At 33.8% G+C, this 26,078-nt stretch overlaps 3 protein-coding genes across 3 annotated transcripts; 2 read left to right on the plus strand and 1 right to left on the minus strand.

Annotated features, from left to right (window-relative positions):
- The first annotated feature begins 165 nt into the window (after positions 1-165).
- On the plus strand, positions 166-2,328 carry LOC133797794 (copper transport protein ATX1-like). Its single transcript, XM_062235846.1, has 3 exons — positions 166-323; positions 1,170-1,245; positions 1,965-2,328. The coding sequence occupies exons 1-3, from the start codon at positions 315-317 to the stop codon at positions 2,192-2,194; spliced, it is 315 nt and encodes a 104-aa protein (XP_062091830.1). The 5' UTR covers positions 166-314; the 3' UTR covers positions 2,195-2,328.
- A 9,841-nt stretch (positions 2,329-12,169) lies between these two features.
- Positions 12,170-13,141, plus strand: LOC133795628 (uncharacterized). The gene has a single exon (XM_062233081.1). The coding sequence runs from the start codon at positions 12,170-12,172 to the stop codon at positions 13,139-13,141; it is 972 nt and encodes a 323-aa protein (XP_062089065.1).
- Positions 13,142-17,121: 3,980 nt separating this feature from the next.
- Positions 17,122-25,416, minus strand: LOC133797797 (IQ domain-containing protein IQM3-like). Its single transcript, XM_062235847.1, has 9 exons — positions 25,075-25,416; positions 24,877-24,991; positions 24,702-24,767; positions 24,538-24,626; positions 19,039-19,126; positions 18,553-18,699; positions 18,367-18,459; positions 17,914-18,015; positions 17,122-17,807 (listed from the first exon to the last, which is right to left on the minus strand). Exons 1-9 carry the CDS (start codon positions 25,242-25,244, stop codon positions 17,325-17,327), a joined length of 1,353 nt encoding a protein of 450 aa, XP_062091831.1. The 5' UTR covers positions 25,245-25,416; the 3' UTR covers positions 17,122-17,324.
- Between the last annotated feature and the right edge of the window lie 662 nt (positions 25,417-26,078).

Below are 26,078 nucleotides of genomic sequence, written 5' to 3' on the forward strand. Positions count from 1 at the left end.
TTTCTTGGATAATAATAAAATAATAAATAAAAAAGAATAATATAAGTTGAAACCCATACGCCAATTAGCTGACTCTGACTCCACTTAACTTACCTGACCTGACCTGACCTGACCTGACCCGATCCACCCACCAACCGACTTACAAAAAAAACACTTTATCATTTAATCCTCGACCACTACAACCTTATGTTCGTCAACTTGTATAAATACATTTACATTTCAATTCTTAATTCAATCTCAATTCTTGTTTCTTTACTTTATCTTCTCTCTGATTTTCTTCTTCTTCTTCTTCTTCTTCTCTGTCAAACGCAGCCATGGCTCAGGTACCCACTTTCTTCTAATTTGCTTTCAAATCCTTTTCGCTCTCTTTCTGAATCCGTTTTTGTTAGTTAATTTTAGTTTTGATTCATTTTGAAACAAATTGTGTAAAAATATCCATATATGATTTGTAGATGAATTCAATTTCCGTTTTTTTTTTTTACAATCAGTTTGATGGAGAAATCGATCATTTATTTGGCTTTGCATGCAGTTTGAAGTTACAAGCTGATAGCCCTTGTTTGTTTTTGAATGATTTAGGGTTTTAGATTGATTTCTTTCTTTCTTTCTTTTCTTCTTAGGTTGAGTTTAGGTATGATTTTGAATTTGGGTTAGATAAGTTAAACCTTAGTCATATTTATCTCGCTTTTATAAAAAAAAAAAATAGGCGTGTGGTGGAAAAGTGTTTAATTCGAATATTCTCTTCAGTGGATAACAATTTGTTTTTTCACATTGTTTTTGAAATTTTTAAGTTTTTATTGTTATTACTCGGTTTAACAGAAAACAAAATAAAGAAGATAGAGAAATATTTTGAAATTTGTAGTGATTGCAATCCCAATTCAAATTATAGTTTATTTGCTTGATTGAATAGACTTTTAGAACCTTGATCTCATCTGGTTTATGTTCTGAAAGCTGTAGTTTTCCATAAAGAACGTTGACTTAGATGGCGAGTTTTAACTTAATGCTTGAGAGAATCTTTATTTTTCCCCTCTTCTTTTTGTGATTAGAGCCACTAAATCAATATAAACGATTTTTTGCTAGGATAAACCAATATAAATGTTGATACTTTGATTTTTGTTTCTGGGTTAAACTATACATTCTTTATATTGACATTGAATTTGGTTTTGACGCAGACCGTTGTCCTCAAGGTTGGCATGTCATGCCAAGGCTGCGTTGGTGCTGTGAAAAGGGTTCTGGGGAAATTGGAAGGTTGGTGCAGGAATTATGGCCCTTGTTTCTCATTTTATTTTATATGCTATTGTGCTATAATAACGTTAACGAGCATTATGTTTGTAAACAATTCTGCATCACATGGGATGATGGATCCCCCAAAAAAATTTGCCTAGAATGCTTTAAGATACTCTGCTCACTTCCCTGGGGCAGAGAATTTTTCAAAATTTTCTCATTGTTTGGAAAGTCATTTGTTTTATACCTTTCATTTTCTACTACTATTGTCAAAATTTAATCTATTTTTTCTCAATGGACCCATGTTGTTCACCGTGTAACGCTTCTAGGTATAGATGTACATTGATCATATCGTTGGTTTCTATTGCCTACTCATCTGCATAGTGAGAACCCTGTGTTACCTCTTTATCTTATTGGTAAAAATGTTTTGTTTCGCTGCAATGTTTGTTCCCATCAATGAATACGTTTTCTGGTATATAAACCTTATGCTGACTTCAGAGATTTAGTAGTCTCTAATCTGCATCCAAGATTTTGAGGCCCTTTTTAGATTGTCGTTGAAATACAAATCCAAATATCAAGTATGAGAATAGCTCATATATCCAATGTCATCCAAATTGGTAATTGAAATATTGTTACATCTTATTCTCTATAATTGTGATAGAAAACTTTGGTGGCTATCATTATTCTTGTTGTGTTACCTTGGCTTGATATTGAATGGCAAATTTTTTTTTCATCATCTTTAGGCGTGGAATCATTTGACGTTGATATAGATCAGCAGAAGGTGACAGTGAAAGGCAATGTGCAGCCAGAGACAGTTCTTCAAACTGTTTCAAAAACTGGAAAGAAGACTGCCTACTGGGAGGAGGCAGAACCCGTGGCAAAGGCAGCGGAGGCTGAAGCAAAGCCTGCAGAAGGAGAAGCTAAACCAGCGGAAACCGAATCAAAGCCTGCAGAAACCGCGCCTGGTGCTTGAAGTCTCAACTTCATTTGCGTAGGCCTATTGAGGATCATGTTACTCTCATTTTATATTTGACTTTATATAAATTTGTATTATTTAGTGGACACTTGTTTGTTACAGGCTGCAATATCTCATGTTTATTGTGTTTTCGTCTGGGTACATTTTTCCTCCTTTCATCTTTTCTACATAGTAACTGTTCTACACCCTTGGTTGGTGGGAAAAAGATTACATTAAAAGGATCTGATTTTTCAGATTGATGATATTGGTTTAAAAGAAAGTTACAAGAATAAGATATTTTTGTACCCAAAGAATGGTTGAATTGTGGTCCATCTTAAAAGTTTCTTGGATTTGTTTTGTCTTCTTTAAGCCTTGAGAATTGCAAGTGAAGAAATCGACATTGAGACAATGTCCTTGGATGAAGTCTCAACAATAAATAAATAGCCAGAAAAACAATGCAGTTTTGCAATATTTTTAAAAAGTGCATGGAGAAAACGACATGAGTTTCTGTTTATCTTGCGTGAAGCTGTAAATGAGAATAGTCATTGGTAGATGAACCCTATAATTGACTGAACAATGCTATAATAGTCAATGGTAAACGTACTTTTTTTTGGCTAAAAACAATGTTTTAGTCAAGATGCAATTAAATCCCATGTGTCCTTGTCCTAAAGCAAACTTCAAGATGGCACTATCTTCTTATGTCCATGGAAAGATTATCACATCTGGGTTTCGTTCTGATTTCTACAGAGACAACCATATATGTGTGAATGTTAACTCGAATTGACGAATATGATTCGCTGACTAAATGTGTGAACTATTGAGTTTACGTGCTGATTTTTGTATGAGATGCGAAAAACTTTGTGAGGTCGTACTATTTGACAAAATGTGTTGCTTTTGAATTTTAAAAAATAATAATCATAGTCGTTTTTAAACAATATATAATCGCATTTTTTTTAAATAAATTGTAAGATGGTATTTTTGTAAACTCAAAGAAATGAGATATTTTTCAAAAGGCTTATTAGAATTTTTTTTTTCCGAACTATTACAAATTCAAATCGTTTTTAACTTGCTAAAAATTTACCTTAAATTATTCACATTATTGAAATGTGAGATTTCTGTCCAATTTCTCTAACAGATTGGTGATGTGACAATTTAAGTGCCGATGTGGTAGTGGTAACAGAAAACTTTTAAGAAAAAAAAATGGTGTTTGATGATTCTCAGCTCAAAAGATTCAGAGCTGTAGCATTCCATTTATATTGAAAAGCAAAGGCAGTACATCCTCTTACATTTAGCCATCTGGCATTACACAAAAAGCAATATAACAAACTCTAACAAATTCGTACACCACTACCATTACACAGCAAATATTCCTTAGCACTAATAACAACCCAATAACAAATCAGAAAACAACAAAGGAGGCTAAGAGGTTATTCTCTGTATTGCAGAGTACTGTAGCGTGTATGTGGGAGCTAGGAAATATTCAGGTTCTTAACACCACCCCTCAAACAAGAGGGTGACATTCTCACACCGAGTTTGTCAATTAGAACCTGAAATCTTGACTGAGAAATACTTTTTGTTAAACAATCTGCAACCTGATCTGAACTTGGAATGTACTTGACTTTGAGCTCCCCTTTCAGCACCTTATCTCTCACAAAATGAATGTCAATCTCAATGTGTTTAGTCTTGGCATGATACACAGGATTAGAGGCAAGTGCACTAGCACTAACATTGTCACACCAAGTCACTGGTTTTTCTGGTAAAACAAATTGGAATTCTTTCAGCAATGATTCGACCCATGCAATTTCTGAAGCAACATGAGCAAGTGCTCTATATTCGAACTCAGTACTAGACCTTGACACCACAGCCTGTTTCTTGGAGGACCATGAAATGAGTGAATCACCCAAATAAACACAATATCCAGCAATTGAGCGTCTGTCATCTGGGCAACAAGCCCAGTCGGCGTCCGAGTATCCCACAAGATTCAGTCTCTCACTGTAACTGATGTGCAATCCGTGATGTAGTGTACCCTTTAGGTATCTCAGTATTCTTTTCACTCCACTCCAGTGACTAGTAGTCGGATGTTGCAAGAACTGACTGAGTTTATTGATTGAGTAGGCAATGTCCGGCCAAGTATTACATAAGTACTGCAGAGCCCCAATTGCACTTCTATAAACTGTTGGATTTGGAAGTGGCTCACCATCATCTTTTGACAACATTTTCCCTGTAACCATTGGGGTTGGACATGGTTTGACATTCAGCATATCATATTTCTCCAAAATTTCGATAATGAATTTTGTTTGAGTCAAGTAAAGTCCTGTGTTATCTCGGTGAGCTTCGATACCCAAAAAGTAATGGAGTGAACCGAGATCTTTTAGAGAGAACAGCTTGTTTAACTTGACAATAAACCTGTTCAATTCATCCACATCATTGCTAGTGATTATTATATCATCTACGTAGATTAGAACAAAAATAATATTTGTATCTGTCATGTGAAAGAACAGAGATGTATCGGCCTCGGAGTTTCTGAAATTCCACTGTTGCAGAGTAGTTTTCAGTCTATCAAACCAAGCCCGAGGGGCTTGTATCAACCCATAGAGTGAACTGTGAAGTTTGCAAACATGTTCTGGTTTTTGAGAATCTTCAAATCCTGGTGGCTGAATCATGTATACATCCTCCTTTAAATAGCCATTCAAGAAGGCATTGTTTATGTCCAATTGCCTTATGCTCCAATTTCGTGAAACAGCGATTGTCAGAATTATTCTCATCGTTGGAGCCTTTATTACTGGGCTGTATGTCTCGTTGAAATCAAGACCTGGTCGTTGATGAAAGCCCTTCGTGACCAGTCTTGCTTTTAGTCTTTCCACGGTGCCATCTGCTTTCAACTTGGTCTTGTAAACCCATCTGCAACCCACTACATTGAGCTCAGCTGAGAAAGGAACCAAACTCCATGTTTTATTCCTCTGTAATGCGTTAATTTCATCATTCATCGCCTCAGTCCACTCTTTCGATTGCAAGGCTTCTGCAACATTTCTTGGTTCTTCTAAAATTGGATTCCACTTTGCTTTGCTTAAGTACACCTTGGGTTTAAAAATACCCACTTTGCTTCTTGTTATCATCGAGTGGGTAGGTAATTTTTGAGCTGGTTCTGGCTGTTCAATCTCCGTCTCTATGCATTCTGCATCATTGTTAGTCCACCCAGCTAACCCAGAATATTCATTAGGTGCGATTTCTTGGCTACTAACCTCAAGATTGTCTTGATGATTGGGACTGTTGGACAGAGATGGTGCTGCTTCAGGGGACGATGAAGTGGTTGAGTCTTGAGTTGTATCAACTGGAGATTGCATTCTGGCTGCTGGATTAATCTGAGATACAGGCTGAAAAGGCAGATGAGACCAAGCATTTGTTTGAAATATAACTTCTTTTTCAGGAGCGTAATTGTTTAGAAATCCTTTCTTGAAAGGGAACTCTAATTCGTTGAAGGTTACATCCCTTGAGATATAGACTCTACCTGTTGAACTTAAGCATTTGTAACCCATGTGAGAGGAACTATAACCCAAGTTTACACATTTTAGAGAGTGAAATTGAAACTTGTGTGTTTGATAGGGTCTAATGCAGGGAAAACAAGCTGACCCAAAGACTTTTAGGAAGGAGTAATCTGGCTTTTTGTGAAATAGCATTTCGAAGGGTGATTTTAATTTCAAGAGTGGTGTTGGCAGTCTATTGATCAAATACACAGCTGTTTGGAAAGCATCTACCCAGAATTTTAAAGGCATTTCTGCTTGTGCTAAAAGTGTCAAACCCATTTCCACAATGTGCCTATGCTTTCTCTCTGCTCTTCCATTTTGGGATGATGTGTGTGGGCATGAGTGTTGAAAATTGATTCCATTTGTTTTAACAAAATTGGTAAAAGCTTGAAACTCACCACCCCAGTCAGTCCTAAGAGTTTTAATTTTCTTCTCAAATTGATTTTCTACAAGTGCTTTAAACTGAGTGAAAACTTCTAATGCTTGGTCTTTGGTTTTGAGAGGGTATATCCATGTATATCTACTGAAATCATCCAGAAAATGAATGTAATATTTAAAATTTGTGTTTGATGCAATGGGGGCTGGTCCCCATAAATCTGTGTGTATAAGTTCAAGCACTTGGTTAGCTCTATTTGAGGACAATTTAAAGGGAAGAGCATGGGATTTTCCAAATTGGCAAGCATCACAAAAATGGAGAGTTTCATTTGTTGAAAAAGGTATGTTGGAGACCTCTAAAACATGCTTCAAGATTTTTTTGGAAGGGTGTCCTAATCTCATGTGCCAGATATCATTTTTTGAAAACAAAGATTCATTACTCAAAGGATGTATTACATCAGTTTTAGGGAAATTAGAAACAGCAACATTTTGACAACTTCGACTATGACTATGGCTTGAGATAGGGACTGACTTTGTTGATGCGGTGTCCAGTTGATACAACCCATCTCTAAGGATCCCTTGGAGCAGCACCATCCTTGTTTTCTTGTCCTTCACAAAACAACAATCAGAGTGAAATTCCACAATTACATCATTGTCAGCAGTTAGTTTTGATACACTAACTAGATTTTTTGCAATCTTAGGAACATGTAACAGCTCATTCAGACTTAAAAATGCATCAGTTTTTGTAGGCAAAGAACTTGAACCAATTAGAGAAATTTCAAGTTGAGTACCATCACCCACAGTAAGCTTTTCCTTACCACCATAATCTGACTTCTGAGTTAAATTGTTTGCAGCAGCCGTGACATGGTTGCTTGCCCCAGAATCTGCATACCAAATGTCACTATCAACAATTTCGGGTGAGGCTATGAATGCTGAATGACCTCCGCCTTGTGTACTTCGATTTGCTGTTGGTTCCTGCCCCATGTAAGATTCATTGTACCTATTGTAACAGTATGCGGCTGAATGCCCATATTTACCGCACACTTGACAGGTTGGTTTCGAATTTGAGATTCTTCCTCTGCCTCGGCTTCTTTGTCCACCTCCTCTCTCAGATGTCTGTCCAAAAGGACCTCTGCCTCGATTAGGGACGGCTCCACTCCGACCTCTCATGGAGCCATGATTTGGCTTTGAAGCAAAGTTGGCCGAAGGACCTGGAACTTGACCACCCATGCTTCCTGTCTTTGGTATTTCTCCAAGTACCTGTAGCCTCTCAAGCTTACTGTCAAATGTGAGTAAAATATCTTGTACTTCCTGCCAGGACAACTTTGACCTCTCAATTTCAACAACAATGGGCAAATATTCAGCACCCAAACCAGAAATCACATTTGATATTAAGTGGGTTTCAGGAAATGGGTCTCCAGCTAGAGCCAAACTATCAGACCACATTTTCTTTTGTCTAAGATACTCAACCATAGAGGTATTACCTTTCCTTGTAGTCTGAATGAGTGTTCTGGTATCATCCAGCTTTGCTCTAGAATGGGCTCCATACAAGTTCTCTAGAGCACTCCACAGGGAAGCCGAAGAGCTACATCCCATCACTTCAGTAGCTATAGATTCATACATTGAACTGTAAATCCACCCCATCAGCAACTGTTCACTAACGATCCACTGTTCGTATTCTGGATTCAACTGCATTCCAAACCCAGGTTGGCCGTCAGAGGTAACTTCTACTAGTAGAAACTCCGGTGGACAAATCCTGCTGCCATTCACGAACTCGTCTAGCCAATGACCTCTTATGATTGTGGAAACCATTGTTTTCCACAATATGTAGTTGTTCCTGTCCAGTTTGAGTGAGAAGGGCTGGTTGAGAGTATTGAAAGGTTGAGTGTAGTTATGAGCTTGAAGTTGTGATGTACTGCCATTTGTTGTAACCATGCCGCCTGCACTTGAGCCTGGAGCTGCTGGATTCGACGGTGGGGCATTCGCCGGTGTGCCAGGAAAAGGAGTCTGAGAATTTCCCGTCGACATGGGCAGGGTTCAATGATAAGCGTACAAAATGTACGTTTATTTATAACATTTTCAGATTGATTTGGTTGTTTTTCTCAAGAGAAAGTTTCTATTTAATCTGTTTGGTGAACTTGTGCAGTGTGTCGTAATAATTCTGATTTGTTCGAGAATTTGGTTAAATGTTTGTTTTAGTAGCCGAAAATTGGCTAATCTTTGGAAATATGGAACAGGCGATATATCGCCTGTCTTGGGCGATATATCGCCACTTGTGGAATTCCAAAATTCGGCTTAAACAGAACGACATCAGAAACTCGCGTTTTCATCGAGAAAATTCACCAGGCGATATATCGCAATGTATTAGGCGATATATCGGCACGAGGGTATTTTTGGAAAGTATTATGGAAATTCGTAGGTTTTTGGGGATTTTGGTCAGAAGAATAAAAAGAAGATCGAGAGGGACAGGAGGGGGGAAGCATTCTGACGGCAAAGGGAAAGAAACAGAGAAGAATCCACGTTTATTTCGTTTGTGTTTATTTTTATGTTTTTGAATTTTAGATTGGATGATGAAGTTTAATATTATGAACTAAATTCGTATTTAGAGTATTTTAATGTAGTCACTGGATATTCTATTCGTCTTTAATGTAATTTCTATGAATCTTTGAATTTATGGTTATCTATTGTTCTTATGTTTAATGCTTGTAATTGATTGGCCATCTGTTGCATGATTATTGGTTTTAATTCAATATCTGAAAAGTGAGAATTGGAATAGCTTTAGACAATAGACATAGATTTCAATTTAGAACGAAAGTATCAAATTGGTTTGTGTAGCAATTAGGTTTTTGTTCTTAATGCGGTTTATGTGTAGAATTTATCACAGACATGTAGAAAATTCGCAGGTAAACTGAATATTTTATATCTTGAGAGAGAATAGAATTGTCATTAGTAAACTTGCTATAACCATAGATCACAGAAACATATTAGTAGTATTATTGATTGAATAGAATTGAAGGTTGATGAAATTAGAATACTCTAATCTTTCGCTTATATTAAATTTCGTTAATTAAATTGTGCTTTCTTAGTTTATTGTTCATTGTTAATTGTCATTAAAATTTCATTAGTCAAATAGAAATAAAAGTTTGCTATTGGTAATTATTAGATCAATTCCCTGAAAGAACGATAATATATTTCCACTACTATTACTTGTTTATTCGATTGCGTATACTTGCGCAGTAGTAAACAATCACGCAACATTCAACCTGGCTCTAATACCAAGAAAAATTTTAAGAAAAAAAAATGGTGTTTGATGATTCTCAGCTCAAAAGATTCAGAGCTGTAGCATTCCATTTATATTGAAAAGCAAAGGCAGTACATCCTCTTACATTTAGCCATCTGGCATTACACAAAAAGAAATATAACAAACTCTAACAAATTCGTACACCACTACCATTACACAGCAAATATTCCTTAGCACTAATAACAACCCAATAACAAATCAGAAAACAACAAAGGAGGCTAAGAGGTTATTCTCTGTATTGCAGAGTACTGTAGCGTGTATGTGGGAGCTAGGAAATATTCAGGTTCTTAACAGTAACAATAAAGTGTATAATTGCACAAATTAGTAATGATAATAGTTAGGAGGAAATACAAATATTTTTCTCCATTGCGGAGAAAGATGGGAGTTGAGAAACATGGCATCTCACTCATCTCTTCGGGACATTCCTTGACAAATGCGCGGAAAAATAAAAATATTTAGCCGCCTTTTGATTCGTTTATATTCGTTGAAAAATAAAAGTGCAGCTTTGGGTTCTTTTAGTCAAAACTTGAGCTCCATGTGGAAGACCTTATATTTTTTTCCTTTTTTTATTTAATAAAGGGTAATTAGCTTTTCCCCCCCCCTCAACTATCACCACTTTCAATATTTGCTCCCTGAACTATTTTTGTATGTAAATTTCCCCCCTGAAATTTTTTAAGAGCTAACTATTGCTCCTTCTGTTTGTTTCCGTTTATTTTAGAGATGGAATGCATCTTGGGCAATTGAAAACAAGGGTAAAAGGGTAAGTGTACAATATCTTGGTGGGAGACACTTTTACTTGCTAACTAAGCATTGTATTTACGTTTATGATCTTTTAATCTCAAAAGAGAAAAAAAAAAGTTAACTTAAACTATTTCAAAAAAAAAAAAAAACTGATTATATGAAGAATTCTTGTAAAAAAAAATTGACGTAAAGGAGATTAAAACAATGAATGATCCCTCTTTGAATTATAGTAAGTCATTTTCTTCTCTTTTTTTTTTTTCATTTCTTCAGTTTGTATATTAACTCTTTAGGGTTTTTTTTTCTTTAAGAATCTCAGCATCATGAAATTGATTTTGGTAATGATTTGATAATTTTCATATATTTTTTTAAGAGGACTATGCTCGTTTTATATTAGAACCATGTATTTCTTAAAGAGCCAATTGATATAGTCTTATGTGATCTCTGTTCATAAAGTCATATGTATTGTCTTTATCTATTATACAACTATTTTAGTCAAAGTAGATGGAATATTGTCTTTATATATATATATATATTTATTGTCTTAATGAAGGGTACTAGTGGGTTGGAGAATATTGCATTTACTTTGAGTACTTCAATGTTGCTTTTCTATTGAATTTGGGAAAAAAGATTGTTGTGGGGTCTGTTATAGGGAAATACATTGAAATAGTTAAATCATGTGCAACTTTTAATTTTTAGCATTTAACTCTTTTTCCTCTAGACCCTCAATTGAAAACTTCCAATTTCATTGAAAGTCAATGTTCAGTGCTTACACAGAGGTCAAATGTGGGTGTGCTTGAAACTGGCGCTGGTGTGGGTGGTTCATGGGATTTTTATGTTGCAGATGGCAGTGTTGGTTTAACAGTGGCTGTTGGTTCAAATTTGGACAGGGAAGAAACTGATTTTGAGGATAATGATGAGGTTATTGCAGAATATATTAGAGATTTTGAGTATGAACAAAGTGATGATGCCCTGAATGTTGATGAAACTGTAGAGAAACATTTGAAGGGAATAGAAAAGAGGGCAGTAGACATTGATGATGTGAAAGATTTACCAGTTTTTGAGTCTGATTCAGATTACATTCCAAGAGATAGCTCTGAGAGTGATGTTGATGATAGGACAGAGCATGGTGAGGGCTCAAAGTTTCAAAAGCCGAGAAAGTGGACTAAAAAAACAAAGTTACCACAATTGACAGAGTTTAAAGCTGATGTTGATATAGAGAAGCCAGTTTTCAAGTTGGGTTTGGTCTTTAGCTCAGGGGCTGTGTTTAAACAAGTTGTGAGGGAATATGCAATAATGAATGGAAAAGATATTTGTTTTAAGAAAAATGATCCTCATAGAGTAAGAGCTGTTTGTCGCGGTGTAAACTGCCCTTGGGTGTGTTTTGCCTCAAAGATAGATGACAGTCAAACATTCGTCATCAAGACTTATATCAACGAACATAAGTGTTCGAGGAACAACACCAATCGTTTTGCAACTTCAAAGTGGTTGTCAAAAAAGTATTTAGATGAATTTAAGAGTAATGAGAACTGGCGTCTTTCAGCATTCATTCAAAAAGTCAGCAAAGACCATGTGCTAGAGGTTTCAAAACATAAGGCATACAAAGCCAAGCGACTAGCAACCAAAACCATCGAAGGTACTTATGAAGAACAGTACACTGCACTTTATGATTATGCTGAGGAGATAAAGTATACCAACAAGGGTTCAACTGTTGAATTTCTGACAGATATGGCACCGAATGGAAAACTGCGATTTAAAAGGATGTATATTTGTTATGCAGGCTTAAAGAATGGTTTCAATGAAGGATGTAGACCTGTGATTGGTTTAGATGGGTGTCATATCAAGGGGCCACACCAAGGACAACTCTTAACAGCAATTGGGATAGATGCAAATAATGGCATGTACCCTATTGCATTTGCTGTGGTTGAGATTGAAAATAAGGATTCATGGTCGTGGTTTATGAACTTATTGAAGGAGGATTGTAAGATATTGAATTCAAATCATTGGACATTCATCACAGATAAACAGAAGGGATTGGAATAGGCTTTGAAGGGTATGTGGGAGGAAGGTGTACCAGAAGCAGAACACAGACATTGTGCAAGACATTTAGAAAAGAATTTTAGTAAAGTATATAAAGAAAAGACACTTAAAGATCTTATGTGGAAGGCTGCAAGACAAGTCACTATAACTGGGTTCCATGCAGTTATGGAAGAGATTAAGAATGAGAATGAGCAAGCATATGAATGGTTAATGGAAAAAGGGCCTATACATTGGAGTAGATCCCATTTTAGGACTCATCCTCAATGTGACATACTATTGAACAACTTATGTGAATCTTTCAATGGATTGAAGGCTATCTTGGCTGCCAGAGACAGACCAATCTTGTCAATGCTTGAAAGAATTAGGATGTATTTGATGCAAAGACTTACCACCAAACGACATTCAGTGGTTATGTGGCATTCCAACATTGCACCTAAGATTGTTGAAATTTTAGAGAAGCATAAAATTGAAGCTGGGGCTCATATACCTACAAAATCATCTGAATTCATTTATCAAATCATCAACATGTACGGAGGCATGTATTTTGTGGACTTAAAGGCTAGAAGTTGTTCTTGTAGAAAGTGGGATCTCACAGGTATTCCATGTGGGCATGCTGTAGCTGCAATATGGCATAAAAGGGATGATCCAGATGATTATATAAGCAAATGGCACACAAAAGAGTACTATATGAAAGCTTATTCACATCAAATATTCCCAATAAGAAATCAAGATCAATGGCCTGTTAGTGGCAAAGCTGGCATGGTCAAACCAATAAGCAAGATACAACCTGGCAGACCCAAAAAATCAAGAAAAGTTGATCTTGATGAAATGGTCCCACATGGTGGAAGCAAAATGAAAAGGCGGTATGTGAAGATTAGATGTAGCGGTTGTGGTGTTGAAGGACACAACTTAAGAACTTGTGCTAGGATTAAGAAACTAGTAAGTGATTTATCATTTTCAATTATTACTAATTGCATTGCATTTTGAGGTTCTACTAATTGTATATAGTGCTTTTAATTTTAGAAAAATGAGGCTGGATCAATAAATGAAGGAGCACACTCTAATGGCAGCAACAAATAGGAGAAGAAAATTGGACTTTACTGCTGGATCATTTGTTGAAGTGAGCACAACCAAAAAAAAATCTAGCATGCAAAAAGACACAGGATTTGCTTTGAAATTTCAATTTGACATGTCTGATATTTTGGAACCTATTTTGGAAGTAGTTTTTCTGACTTTGTAACCTTAAGTGGGCTCTTTTATACAATCTAATTTTGAAGCCTGATGTAGAACATATATATCTATCACTTTTATTTGTAACTTGTTCTATGTGACTTGTTTTTATATAATTTGTGATTATACAATAATTTGCAGAGTCTCTTTTTACTCAATTAATGTGATTATCAGTTATCTATTGTCTTTACCGAAATTTAGACATATGTCTACTTAATATGATTTATTTTGGACCATTCAACTATGCATATATATAACCAGATATATAGAATATTAAAATACATGCAGTAGCTATCAAGAAAATCAAAATGGCAATACTTTATTTATGAATTGTGTGAAATTGGCATATAAATTAAGAATTTGTACTGATATTGTCGATCTACTTTTCCAAATTTATTGCAAAACTCTATTAAACATCAAATGAATTATCCAACACGTTGACAAAAAACAGAGCAATATATATCATCATAATCTCATTATCACTTGTGCAAAGTTACAAAAAGTTTACACTTTAAAAGAAAGAAACAAGGCTCACTCCACCTGCTTCAAATACAAATACAAGCCTACTGTAACACATATATAAAGCCAACATTTTAGATATCTCATAGCAAGGAAAATCTTTGCAATTTCTTCATCTTTTTTTTCCACATTTTTTTGCAGTACTGCAACATCTTCTTCAAGTTCTTCTAATCTTTGCAATACTCCACCTAAATCTTGGTTAGGTCTTTGTCCAATAGAGTGGCCAATCCACTTCAGAAATCCACACCCAACATTTACATTTCCCTATAAAAAAAAACTATAATTGCTAAAATGTTCTTTCATAATAAAAAGAAAGTTCTGCGATTATCAATAAGACTCAAGCATTAACAAAATATTTTCCAAACAAAATCATTACCTTGTATTTAGGGCATCCAAAAAATTTCCTACCATAGTTAGCTTCTGTTCGTGCTATGCGTATCACAGCTTCCCACCCACAATCACATAAAGGCTTATTCCAGTCAAGCTCTTCTTGATATATTCTGCTATTTGGAGTTGGCTTGCTAGTAGAAGATATTGAAGCCATAAATATTTCATAGAGAATGAGGGAATGAAGAAAACAAGAAATTAGGAAATGTTTAAATTGATCCAAAAAAAGGAAAAAATATGTTGTTAAATATTAAGAGTATTGTATAAGGTTAAAATTGTTTTTTTCCCTTGTTTTCAATTGCCCAAGATGCTTTCCGTCCCTAAAATAAACAGAAACAAACAGAAGGAGCAATAGTTATGTAATGACCCACTAATCTAGACTAATTGGACCATTATCGAAACTATACATAAATCTTACATTTTTACGAAAATACCATAATTTATTGAGTAACTTGAAAAAATAAGAGTTATTTACAAATAAACAGAATACTAAGAAGGATTTTGGGATCCCATTGTCTTTAAAACAAAACAAGATTTAAAATAAAAGACATTACATAATAATGCGGAAAATACACATAAAAACCATAAAAACATAAAAGGAGACTATATCCTCGAATCGAATAACGCTCGGCCCCTTGACTCCATTCATCATCGATACACATTCTCCAAGCGTCACGAATCTTTCCGCCTCTAAACTTATTTTCCTGCACATAAACAGAAAGGAGTGAGCCTAATGCCCAGTAAGGAAAATCTAACACAAAGTCACATACATAATTTCATAAGAAAACATAAAGACTTAACATAACACATATAACATACACTTATTATAATGTCCATTATTACTTGGGGTCCCATAGACTAAACAAGCATATGCCCATGGGATTAGTGGGGTCCTACTAGCTAAGTAGGTCATATGCCCATAACCCATTTGGGGTCTTGTTAGTCATCTGGGTCATATGCCCAAGCCTACAAACATACACATATATCATAACACTTTTAATAACATAAAACATATAGATAACATAATCACATAACATGTTGATTCTAGCCTATTTCCTTACCAAAGTTACCGAGATTATGGACTGAGTTGGGATTGTTGGAACACTCCTAAAACCATAAGAAAGAGTAAGTCTAAAGAAAGGAGATGAAATGAAAGAGATGGAAAGACTAAACCATAGAAAACATACTTACCGACTTATATGCTTAAAAGCTTGGATTCCCTAACCAAAATAAGAATAAGGTTAGGGGACTGAGTAGAAGGTTTTGAGAAAGGAAATATCATAAAAATACAGAAAAGAACTAGAGTTTTGGGTTTACCTCAAAGATTGCAAGATCAATCTAACATCCACCGAAATACTATAGCACTCACTTCCCAAAGTGTTTGATAAGCTTATGATGTTTAAGCTTATAGTTTTTCCCCAAACCAAGTGTTTACACTCTCACACTCACTTAACACTAGCAGCCTCTGAACTTAGAGCAAATGGTGAATAATGGCTGGGTACTAGGTCCTATTTATAGAGTTTGGGAATGAAAATATCTTGATTTTACTTGAATAAAAATAATGGCTTTTTAGGTGAAAATCATTTGAATAATCGTTCAGCAGAGGCTGAAGACTCGTTCAGAAGATGCTGGACTGTTGAAGGAGTTTGAATGGCTGAAGGGAAAAGAATTCAAAAGTATTTGAATTCATGCTGGTGGAGGCGATATATCGCCCCCTATAGGCGATATATCGCCTGGACCTTTGTTCCCGAGGCGACCGTGCATCGATTCGTGTTTTCCGTATCTACGTGCTGCGATATATCGCCCCCTATAGCTGCGATATATCGGTATACGCTGAATATTTAAACACGAATTTACACATTTTTAGCTGAGTTTGAATGGAGTAAACAGCCTTGACTAAGCCCTCAACGTGCTCAAAGCTGCTGACTGACCCTATACATTCAAACTTTTACCCTTATTTAATTTAATCCTCAAAAATACTTAATCCTTAATTACCATTCAAAACATGTGCTTAAAATCCTATTGGTTGATGTCTAAACCTTATAATATAATAATATAATCCTTAATATCAGTCACATTAATCATACCTTAGGTTATACTTAATATTCTTAAACTATAGGTTAAACTTAGAAAATCTATAAGTACTACTATGAGTGTCCAAATAACTCCCGGTCTGAACCAAAAATCCAAAGTAACAATGATAACACTAAACATACTATAATATTACTAAACAATTAGCTAAGTAAAGTTCTTGGACTCTACAAGTTAGCTCTTAAAATTTTTCAGGGGGAAAATTTACATACAAAAATAGTTCGGGGGGCAAATGTTGAAAGTGGTGATAGTTGAGGGGGGAAAAAAGCTAATTACCCTTTAATTAATAAATATATTAGTTATTTAATTTATTTTAAGTTGCTTTTAACTTTTAGATTTAAATATATATTTATAAGTATTTCATAAAAAATAAAAAGATTTTTTTTAATTTATAGTATTTTTTAAGAAATTGGATTCCACCTTTTGAAAATTTATTTTCTAGAATCATTTCTATTATTCTTAATTTACTCGTAAAAATATTTTTTTGTTGATATCCAAACAATTTAAAAGAAATTTTTTATTTAGAAAATATCTCTATATAATAATTATCATTCGCACCATATAAAACTTATATTAAATATATCTAACAAATTGGTACAAAAGTGTTGAAAAAATACAATAAGCAGTATAAAATTGTGATTTTGAAAGACTTTTAGGAGGAAGTTAGTAATGTTCTTGGTAATGGTTAAATGTATTTGATGAAATAGCATGTCACCTTCAATCACCACTAGTAGGAAATTCTCTTCTTTTTTTTTTGTTAAGTACTTTGATTATTGATATAGTCAAATCTCTGTATGTCTCTTACAAAAATGGGAACGTACGGTAAGAATGCTTATGGCTGGCAATTTGAACAAATGATTAAGATGATGAAGAAAATGAAAAAAAATTATAATTTAGAAACCGTTTGAAGTCAATGTAAGAGCGCAAATCAGGTCATTTGAGCTCACATAATTCTGCAAGTTCTACACGATTTGGATGTGGAAACTTTCAATGGCTCGGATGCTGATGCTGCAGGGGTCTGCATTGGTGAAAGGTTCACTAACTCCATTGCTTGCACCCTTAACTTGAGAGGATAATCGGCCACACACCCGATTCTTGGGCCGGCTCCACTCGACCATGTCAAAGAAAGTTGCTTGCCTAATTGGTAGGATTGTGCTTCTTTCCTGGTCTTGATCCTCTGCAATATTTCTTGTTTCGGAACCTGTGTTTGAGTGCTCTGGCGGAGACTACTTGACAACATCCTTGTATAACTGCTAACTCTGCTTGCTTTACCAGATTTACAAGATTCAGATGCTTGTTCTTTTACCGCCTCCCTTGGAGCACGAAATGAGCGTGAGCTAAAAGCTTTTATGCGTTGTAACGTATGTCCTCGCCGAGCTGACTTGCTAGTATCATAGTTATTTTTATCCTCAATGGTTGACATTACCTGAACTTAACAATAAAGTTTAAAGCAAGATGAGTAGAAGTAAATATCAATGACTTTCTGGTGATTTGGTAGCTCATTTTACAGATGACTACATGTGAGTTTGTACCTGAACTTCATCAAGGTTGACTCCATTCTCCTCAAGGAATGTGAGGAAGCTGCTGAGATTCATGTCAGTGGGACGGTAATGACCACTGTAGGCTGATACTGACTGAAAAAAAGTTGACACTTCTAAGTTTCATGTATGTTGATGAATCATCTTAATTTAACAGAGAAAGAAAATCACTCTATGTTATCCAAGGAAGTTTCATAATGATGCAGGAAAGTTCAGCAACAGTTGTTTATTCTGTTCTTTTACCTTCTTTCCATTAATAAGTATACTTGTACATGTTTAATAATAGCTTAAAGAAGCAACTGTGGGAGTAGATTTAGAGGCCTAAAAGCTTGCTAGCAGGCTCCTTGATACTAAGCACTAAAACACAAAATGAAAATGAAATTCTCTTTGGGGCAATTTTTTTCATCTATAAAATCAGGCTTAGCTATTCTTTACTATCTTTTGTACCTTGACTCTTCCACATTCTGCTATGATCCCTCCAGCAGACAAGGTGGCTCCTCCTGCAAGGAAGCTGGAATGATGAAATGATCCCTTCTTTTTCTGGAAAGTGAAATAGAGATAAAGCATAAATCAGTCTTGTAAGAAGAGGAAAATTTCCTAACCAATATTATGGTATTTTAACTCATACCATACCTCACCAACATAAAGCTTTCTACAGGTACTCATTACAAAAATCCATTTTGTACTTTGCTTGCCTTGCTTAGTATCAAGGAGTTCTCCAGTTAGTCTGTGCACTATTTTTCCTTCAGTAATGATATACTCGTAGGCTTTTCTCTCTTGCTTATTTCATGAAGAACATTACACAGAACATCAGAAAAAAGTCAAGAATATTTAGTTGATACAAATAGCTAGTGCTAATTATGCTATTAGAAGTGTTTCATCTTGAATTGAAGTTAACAATGATGAAAGCTAATACTGCTATGTAATATATTATATTAGATCATCAAATGCGAGTATAGAGCACATAAAATTTGTAGTGAATGGTGTAAAACTGGCTTTTTATATATGCATTTATAAAAAATGTTTTAAAGTTATTTTCCTCAACTGTTAAAACTGTTGAACTATGTTTAATATTAAATTTTGGTGCTTAATATGGTGGAAAGTGTTTGGTTTTGGTACCGGTCCAAGATATCTGATGCACTCTTCGCGTAGCCTTGGTCTTGGGCAATCTTCTAGATCAACCTTATGCCCATCTCCAACATCCAACCTGCACAAAAATACACATACAAAATACAAATCCCTCCATCACATTAGATTTTTACAGAGATTCTTAAATCTAACCTAAGTGTAAAATCGGTTGAAAAATCAATAAAACACTGGTGGACTCATGCATGTCTGTCCGAGTAAAAGACTAATAAGAGGTTTTTTTTTTTTTTTTTTTTTTCTATTTTGGGCTTGGATGCAAGGAAGGAATTGTAGATTGTGATGTCAAATGAATTTTTTTAATGAAAAATGGTTGCACTTGCATGGACAATTCTCATGGTAATATTCTTCTTTGTTTATCTCGAAAGCAGGTCCGGCTTAACAAGGCCTTGGGCCGAAAAAAATTTGGAGGCCTTATATTTAGAAGAAACAAAAATTGGGCCTTAATTTTAGAAAAAAAATATTTTGGAGCCCTATTTTTAGAAGATTTTTCTTTGGGGGCCTTATTTCCATACAATTTTAGGCATTTTTTTTTTTAAAAATTGTCTTTATTTCTCATAAAAAAAGATTATGGGTCTTAAAATTTTGCCTAATTGGCCTTATGGCTGAGCCATGCTGCTCGCAAGGCTCATTGGATTAAATCAGTACATTTATATTCTCCTCTTCCCTGTCGGGTTAAGGTTATTACTTCTATAATTGGGAACAATTTCTATTTTGAGGGGGAATTGGCTGTAGATATTTTTGCTATTGAGATTGCTTAATTATCATACACATTGGGATTCTGTGTGGTTAGAATTTGATTCTTCGTGCATCTACTTTCTAATCATTTGCTTTTGGTTCCTTGGAATCTTCGTAGTTGTTGGAAGAAGTGTCTTTTCTTCTCTGCATTTTCAATCAACCGGTGGATTGTCTTGCTTTGAAGATTGTTCAGTATTGGTGACTTTTCTTGGTGGTTTTCTTGTCATTTTTGTCTCTACATTTTTATGGATCATGACTGTATCGTCTCAATTTTATTTTTTATTTTTTTTGAAAAATTCTGTATTGTCTCAATTTGTTTGTTATTGTTGCTCTTTTTTCTTCATTGAGTTTTTTTTTCTTAGTGATTTTGCTCTTTGAAAATTGACAAATGCTAATAATACTCTAAATTGAATAAAATTTACATGTCACGTCATATACTAATGGAGTTTAAAATAAAGTATGCAATATTGAGTGTTAGCCCGTTGAAATTGTGTAGTGAATAATCACCGATCTACAAATTAGGATTAAAACTGTTATCCTTGTTTTAGTAGTTTATACATTTTTTGATCATGTGTTTTGTCAATTATCTGTTTGGACCATGTGTTTTGACAAATGACTTTTTAGATCTTGTGTTCTGTAAAATTGTTCAAATAGAATCCTAAACTCAATTTTGGTCAAAGTTTTCTGAGCCAAAATTACAAATAATTCACCAAACTAACAATTTAAAACAAAAACAAAATCATTACTGTGTTGTTATATTCAATTTTTTCTTCATCAAAATTAGATTTAGGGGTCTATTTGAAACATTTTACAAAACACAGGGTCCAAACAGGTAACAAGACAAAACACAGGGTCCAAAAAATATAAACTCTTGTTTTAGCAATAAGTCGCACCACACGTTACTACAATTAATGGTTAAATCTTTTAAAGATATATATAAACACAAATTATAAATATAAAAACACAAAAATAATAATTTATTAAAAAAAGATATAGAACTTCTATGGTGCACCCTTCATTCATTCATGTATTTGGTATTTAGATGATTTTTGACACAATTTTTTTATGACTGTGTATATTATAGTTATTTAGAATATCCTGCAAATTTTTAAAAAATTTCGAATGAATTATAGTATCAAAAACAGAGTTTAAACGGGTTATTTTCCCCGCATATGAAAAAAAAAAAAAAGTCTCACGTGCAACCAACTATTTGAACATTGTTTTTGTTATTGTAAATTATTCGAATTTTTTGAAAATTTATAGGATAAACAATTATAAGATACACGAATACTAAATAAAAATTAAGCTAAAAATCATTCAAGTACTGAAAACTCGATAGGTGTACAGTACACCCTTTTTTGGGGTGCAAAAAGATATATGTATATGTATTAAAATTATAATATAATAGTAAATATTATCATATTACAATTAATATCATAAATATAAAGCATATGGAATAATTTATAATTAATATATGTTATTATATGATAAAATTTTAAAAATATTAAATATATGCGGTGCTAGCAAGGAAGAAACTAGGATTTACACCAAGGGGTAGAGCTGTAAATACGGGCCGGGCTTTCTAGCACGGCACGAAACCGGCACGAGCACGACACGGCACGGAAAAATATGGGCATGGGCCAGGCACGACACGAATTGAAAATTGGCACGACACGAAAGCACGAACAAACTAGTCCGAAAGTCCGACACAATAAAAAGCCCAATATTTTGACATTAATAATCATAATAAATTTTTATTTTTCAATTATTAATAAATTAAAATGATAATAGAAGTCTTATTTTTCTCAATGTTTATATTTTTATAATTATATTAATTTATTTTAAGATTTGTGAGTTAAATTTTTTAGCATTTATTAGTAGGTATTAAAATTCTAATAATTATCTTTGATATAATTTTGTATAAAATATTATAAAAAAGTATATAAAAATATCTAAAATTATAATTTAAACAAAGAAATGTATTTGGTTTGGTGGTAAGTCAATTGATGGTTAAAGAGGAGGTGGATGGTTCAATTCTCCATCCTCACATTTTTTGGCAATAATAAAGTGGGCTGGCCCGACACAGCACAACATGGGCCGTACTAGGCCTACTCTTTCAAAAATGCGGCACGAATTGAATATGGGCTCGGCCCGAATTTATCGGAGGCACGAAAATGTGGGTCGGGCCGGGCCAGCCCACATTTACAGCTCTACCAAGGGGTATTGTATACAAATTTTATAAATTTGGGGAGCTAGAATGCTAAATTTTAAAAAAAATGAAGATTTTTTCTTAATAAAAATAAGAATACAAATAAAAATTTAATATAAGATAGTACTGCATATAAAATAATTATATTAATGTAAATTTAAATTCAAATGTTATAAAATAAGGAAAATACCTGTTTGACCCCTCTGTTTTTCTCAAATACGCAATCAACCTCTGTGTTTTGTTAAATGACAATTCGGACCATGTTTTTTACAAAGTGAATCAAAATAGTACCTTATAGCCAATTTTGGTCAAAAAATTTCTAATATAATCTTTCATTCTCAGCTCGTCGGCGACTTTCTCCACTTCTCTGAACTCATCACATCACTAACGACCCTGTTATACCCAGATTTCGAGTCATGTTAATTATGACCTCGAAAGTTAGATTCGCAAATAAAGTGGACTCATAAGGTTGGAAGCAAGCTCCAGGATCATATGCCGAGCTTGCAGGATATGGACGATCTCGAGTATGGTGACCTCGAAGAGTTCATGATCTCGAAAGATAGCTCGAGGAACACATTCATCTTCGGAGACAACTTCGGATTAGGGTTCCCGAGCTCGACGCGCATACGATCTCGAACAGGTTGAGTGACCTCAGAAGATGTCTCCAGCTCGAAAGGTGACAGGAAACCTGGGAGACTAAAGCCTTGGAGATATGCAATAATCACTTTGAATATCTACAAGTATTATCAATATGAGATATAATCCTCATTTATTAATGTAAATCCCCTAGAATCGTGGGATATTATTTGATCAGTTATGCGTTTCCTGGTCTTCAGGGACGTTTCCTTTTATATCTGATTGTAGGCATTTAAAGCCATTTATTTAATTTACACAAAAAGAGTAACTACCCAAAATATGTGGGATAGTATTTTGCATCCTTCTCTATAAATAGAGAAGCCATGCACCATTGTAAAGGACCCGAAATTCTGATCATTGAGAGAAAACTCTGAAGAATTCATGCTTAAGAATTTTCAGAGATAATCTTGAGTTTAATAACAGAGACTCGTGGACTAGGCAGATTTAACTGCTGAACCACGTAAAAATCGTGTGTTTGATTTGTTTTATTGTAATTGGCCATTATCTATTATTGTTTTTGTGCTCTTCTTTCACTGTTTAACGAAAAACGGCGTCAACAGACCCGAGAATTGATCTTATAATTGAAAATATTTTGATACATTTTGTAAAACATAGAGTCTGAATTATCATTTAACAAAACACAGGGGTTGATCACGTATTCGGAAAAACATAGGTGCCAAAATAGTATTTTCCGTTTATATCATTATTATAATAATATATAATACAAGATTAGATATTTAATAATTATATTAATATAAATTTAAATGTTATAAACTATTATTATTATGATAATATTATATAATCCTATTTTTTAACGAATTATATTAATATGAATTCAAATATTATAAATTAATATTATAATAATATTTAATACAAAACTAGATATTTAATACTTATATTAATATAAATTTAAATATTATAAATATCATTATAATAATATATAATACATAATCTTAATTTTTATTAAAAATATTATCATTTATGCTTAAAAAGCTTATCATATTATATATAAATATTAAAAAAAATTATAAACAATGTTTTGGTTTAATTTTTTTATTTAATATATTTATGTCATTATTTTATATATAATAGGGTTTATACTTTTTTGGACTCTGTATTTTTTCTCATTACTTGTTTGGACCCTGTGTTTTGACAAATTACTTTTTGGACCCTGTGTTTTGTAAAATAGTTAAAATAGAACCCTAAACACGATTTTGGTCAATGTTTTTTCAACTAAAATCACAATTAATTTACCAAACTAATAATTCAGAACAAAAATAAAATCATTCTACTTAAAAACTGTGTTGTTATATTTAATTTTTTCTTCATCAAAATTGAGTTTAGAGTTCTATTTTAATCATTTTATAAAACATAAGATCTAAAAAGAAATTTGTCAAAACATAGGGTCCAAACATGTAATTAAACAAAACACAGGGTCCAAAAAGGTATGAACCCTATATAATATTGTTTATCTGTTTGAAATTTATATGACAATAATACACATTTAATAAATATAATTCTATAAATAAAACTAAGCTAACAAGGTGCATGTGAGCGCTGCTTGTATCTAATAATTATTTTGGGAATTTGGATTATTTATCCTATTCCTAAGTTAGTACTTATTCCTAAGTTAGTACTTAGTACCAAAGATGAGAAAAGGATTAATAATTCTTATCTCAATCCTAATCTAATGAAATAATTCAATTCTATTAAAAAACTTGATAATTTATCATACTCAATTTTTTTATCTCCATGCAAAATAATTATAACTTCATATCCAATTTGACCATTTATTCTTTTATATTTGTTATATATCTTAATCCGATAATCCTACCTTACAAATATCACAAGAAACTGAATCAAAAGTACTTATTGACAAAATGTGTACATACCAGTAGAAAAATGGCTGCCCTGCATCTCTTCTACACCATTCTTCATAGTAAACTTTCAGATTGTGACCATACCGATGCCTTGGATCTATCTGCAACACATCACCATTGTCACTTGTCACTACAAACTTACAGCTTACAGCTTAACATTTCAATTACAAGCTTACAGCTTCAATCCAATGTTGGAAAGCTAATTTTTGTGCCTTAGAATCCTCACATAATCCTTTCCCAATCTGAAAGAGAAAAAAAACAGGCAAATTTCACAAAAACATAGCTCTAAAACAGAACAAACGAAGAAGACTCAAAGAAGTAACTTTCTGGTTCTAGAAGTTGGTAACATGCCTTTGAAGCAATCAAGCTAATCCTACTCCACCTCGAGGCTGGTGTTTCAGATTTATGGTAATCGAAAAACGAAACTGTACTATAATTAAGCCTTGCATAATTTATAGCTTGCCACCTCCAAAAACAACAACAGCACAAAACCATCATTCCTCACCAAAAAAAGATCAAATTGAAAAAGAAAGTTTCACTTTCACTTACCATAACTCTTCAGCAACCACGGCTGAGTCGGCCAACCGACGCCTAGTGCGGTAACTCCTGTAAACTTTCTGCAACTTAACTGCAGCCGTCGATTCCTGGCCGCCCCTTATGTTCGGAGAATCCATGACAGTTGATTCCACATCATGGAAGCCTTGAGGGTTCTCAGTCATAAGTGGGAAAAAAAATGTTATGATTTAGTGTACAAAAAGAGATTGAAAGGAACAAGTAAAACCAGGAACAATCCAAATGGTCATATTGAAATTGCTCATCTCTACTCTTTTGTTTTCATCTGTTTCCATTAGTTACTTTAAGTTAAATTTAATGATGAATTGATTGGTAACAGGGTTGGTTATACCATTTAATGGTGGTGTGGTGATAATAATAGCACAGCTGCAGTGGCAACTAACTGAATTATTTGGAAGTGTAGAGAAGAAAGAATAGACAGTGTGGTCTCCACTTGTGTCAAGTCAGCAGGCACTGCTGCAATGCCAAGTGCCTAATCAGGACAAAATCTATTTATTTTTGTGGGATTTCATTAATTTCTTTTGCTTTTTCATCTATATATCTATTTCCTCCTTGAGAAAATGATACTTTGAAAGATCAGTGATGGAGAAAGTAAGCAAGTTCTTATTAGACTCTTTTGTTTGTGACCTGTTTCAAGGGTCAATGCTAGTGTTTAATCCAATCATTTTCGTACCAAAAATAATGTGTTATTCCTTTTTTTCAAGATTAATTAAAGAAAAAAAAACATTTTGAGTATTCTTGATTAATTTTATTCTTTTGTCGCAAATAAAACAATTCTAAAAAGGTCATTTGGTTTATTCTTTGGTATCCATAGGCATTCGCAGAAATTTAATGACTTCAAATATTATTTTTAAAGGTCAATTTTGGCTAATTAACATTAGAAAAACACATGTGATTTTCAATTAATATTTTCCTTTTAAAATATATATATATATATATATATATATTCATGGTTTTGTTTCAAGATCTCTATCTATGTA

This window comes from Humulus lupulus, chromosome 8 (genome assembly GCF_963169125.1).
Source record: "Humulus lupulus chromosome 8, drHumLupu1.1, whole genome shotgun sequence".
Taxonomy (NCBI): domain Eukaryota; kingdom Viridiplantae; phylum Streptophyta; class Magnoliopsida; order Rosales; family Cannabaceae; genus Humulus; species Humulus lupulus.

Bases quoted from the DNA above. Each gene is read 5' to 3' on its own strand.
- LOC133797794 (XM_062235846.1), top strand. The intron at 1,246-1,964 runs GTTGGTGCAGGA...CATCATCTTTAG, and splicing joins GGTTCTGGGGAAATTGGAAG to GCGTGGAATCATTTGACGTT.
- LOC133795628 (XM_062233081.1), top strand. From the start codon at position 12,170: ATGTGGGAGGAAGGTGTACCAGAAGCAGAACACAGACATTGTGCAAGA.
- LOC133797797 (XM_062235847.1), bottom strand. From the start codon at position 25,244: ATGACTGAGAACCCTCAAGGCTTCCATGATGTGGAATCAACTGTCATG. The intron at 24,768-24,876 runs GCATGTTACCAA...TTTCTCTTTCAG, and splicing joins TTAGCTTGATTGCTTCAAAG to ATTGGGAAAGGATTATGTGA. The intron at 24,627-24,701 runs GTAAGCTTGTAA...GATGTGTTGCAG, and splicing joins TCCAACATTGGATTGAAGCT to ATAGATCCAAGGCATCGGTA.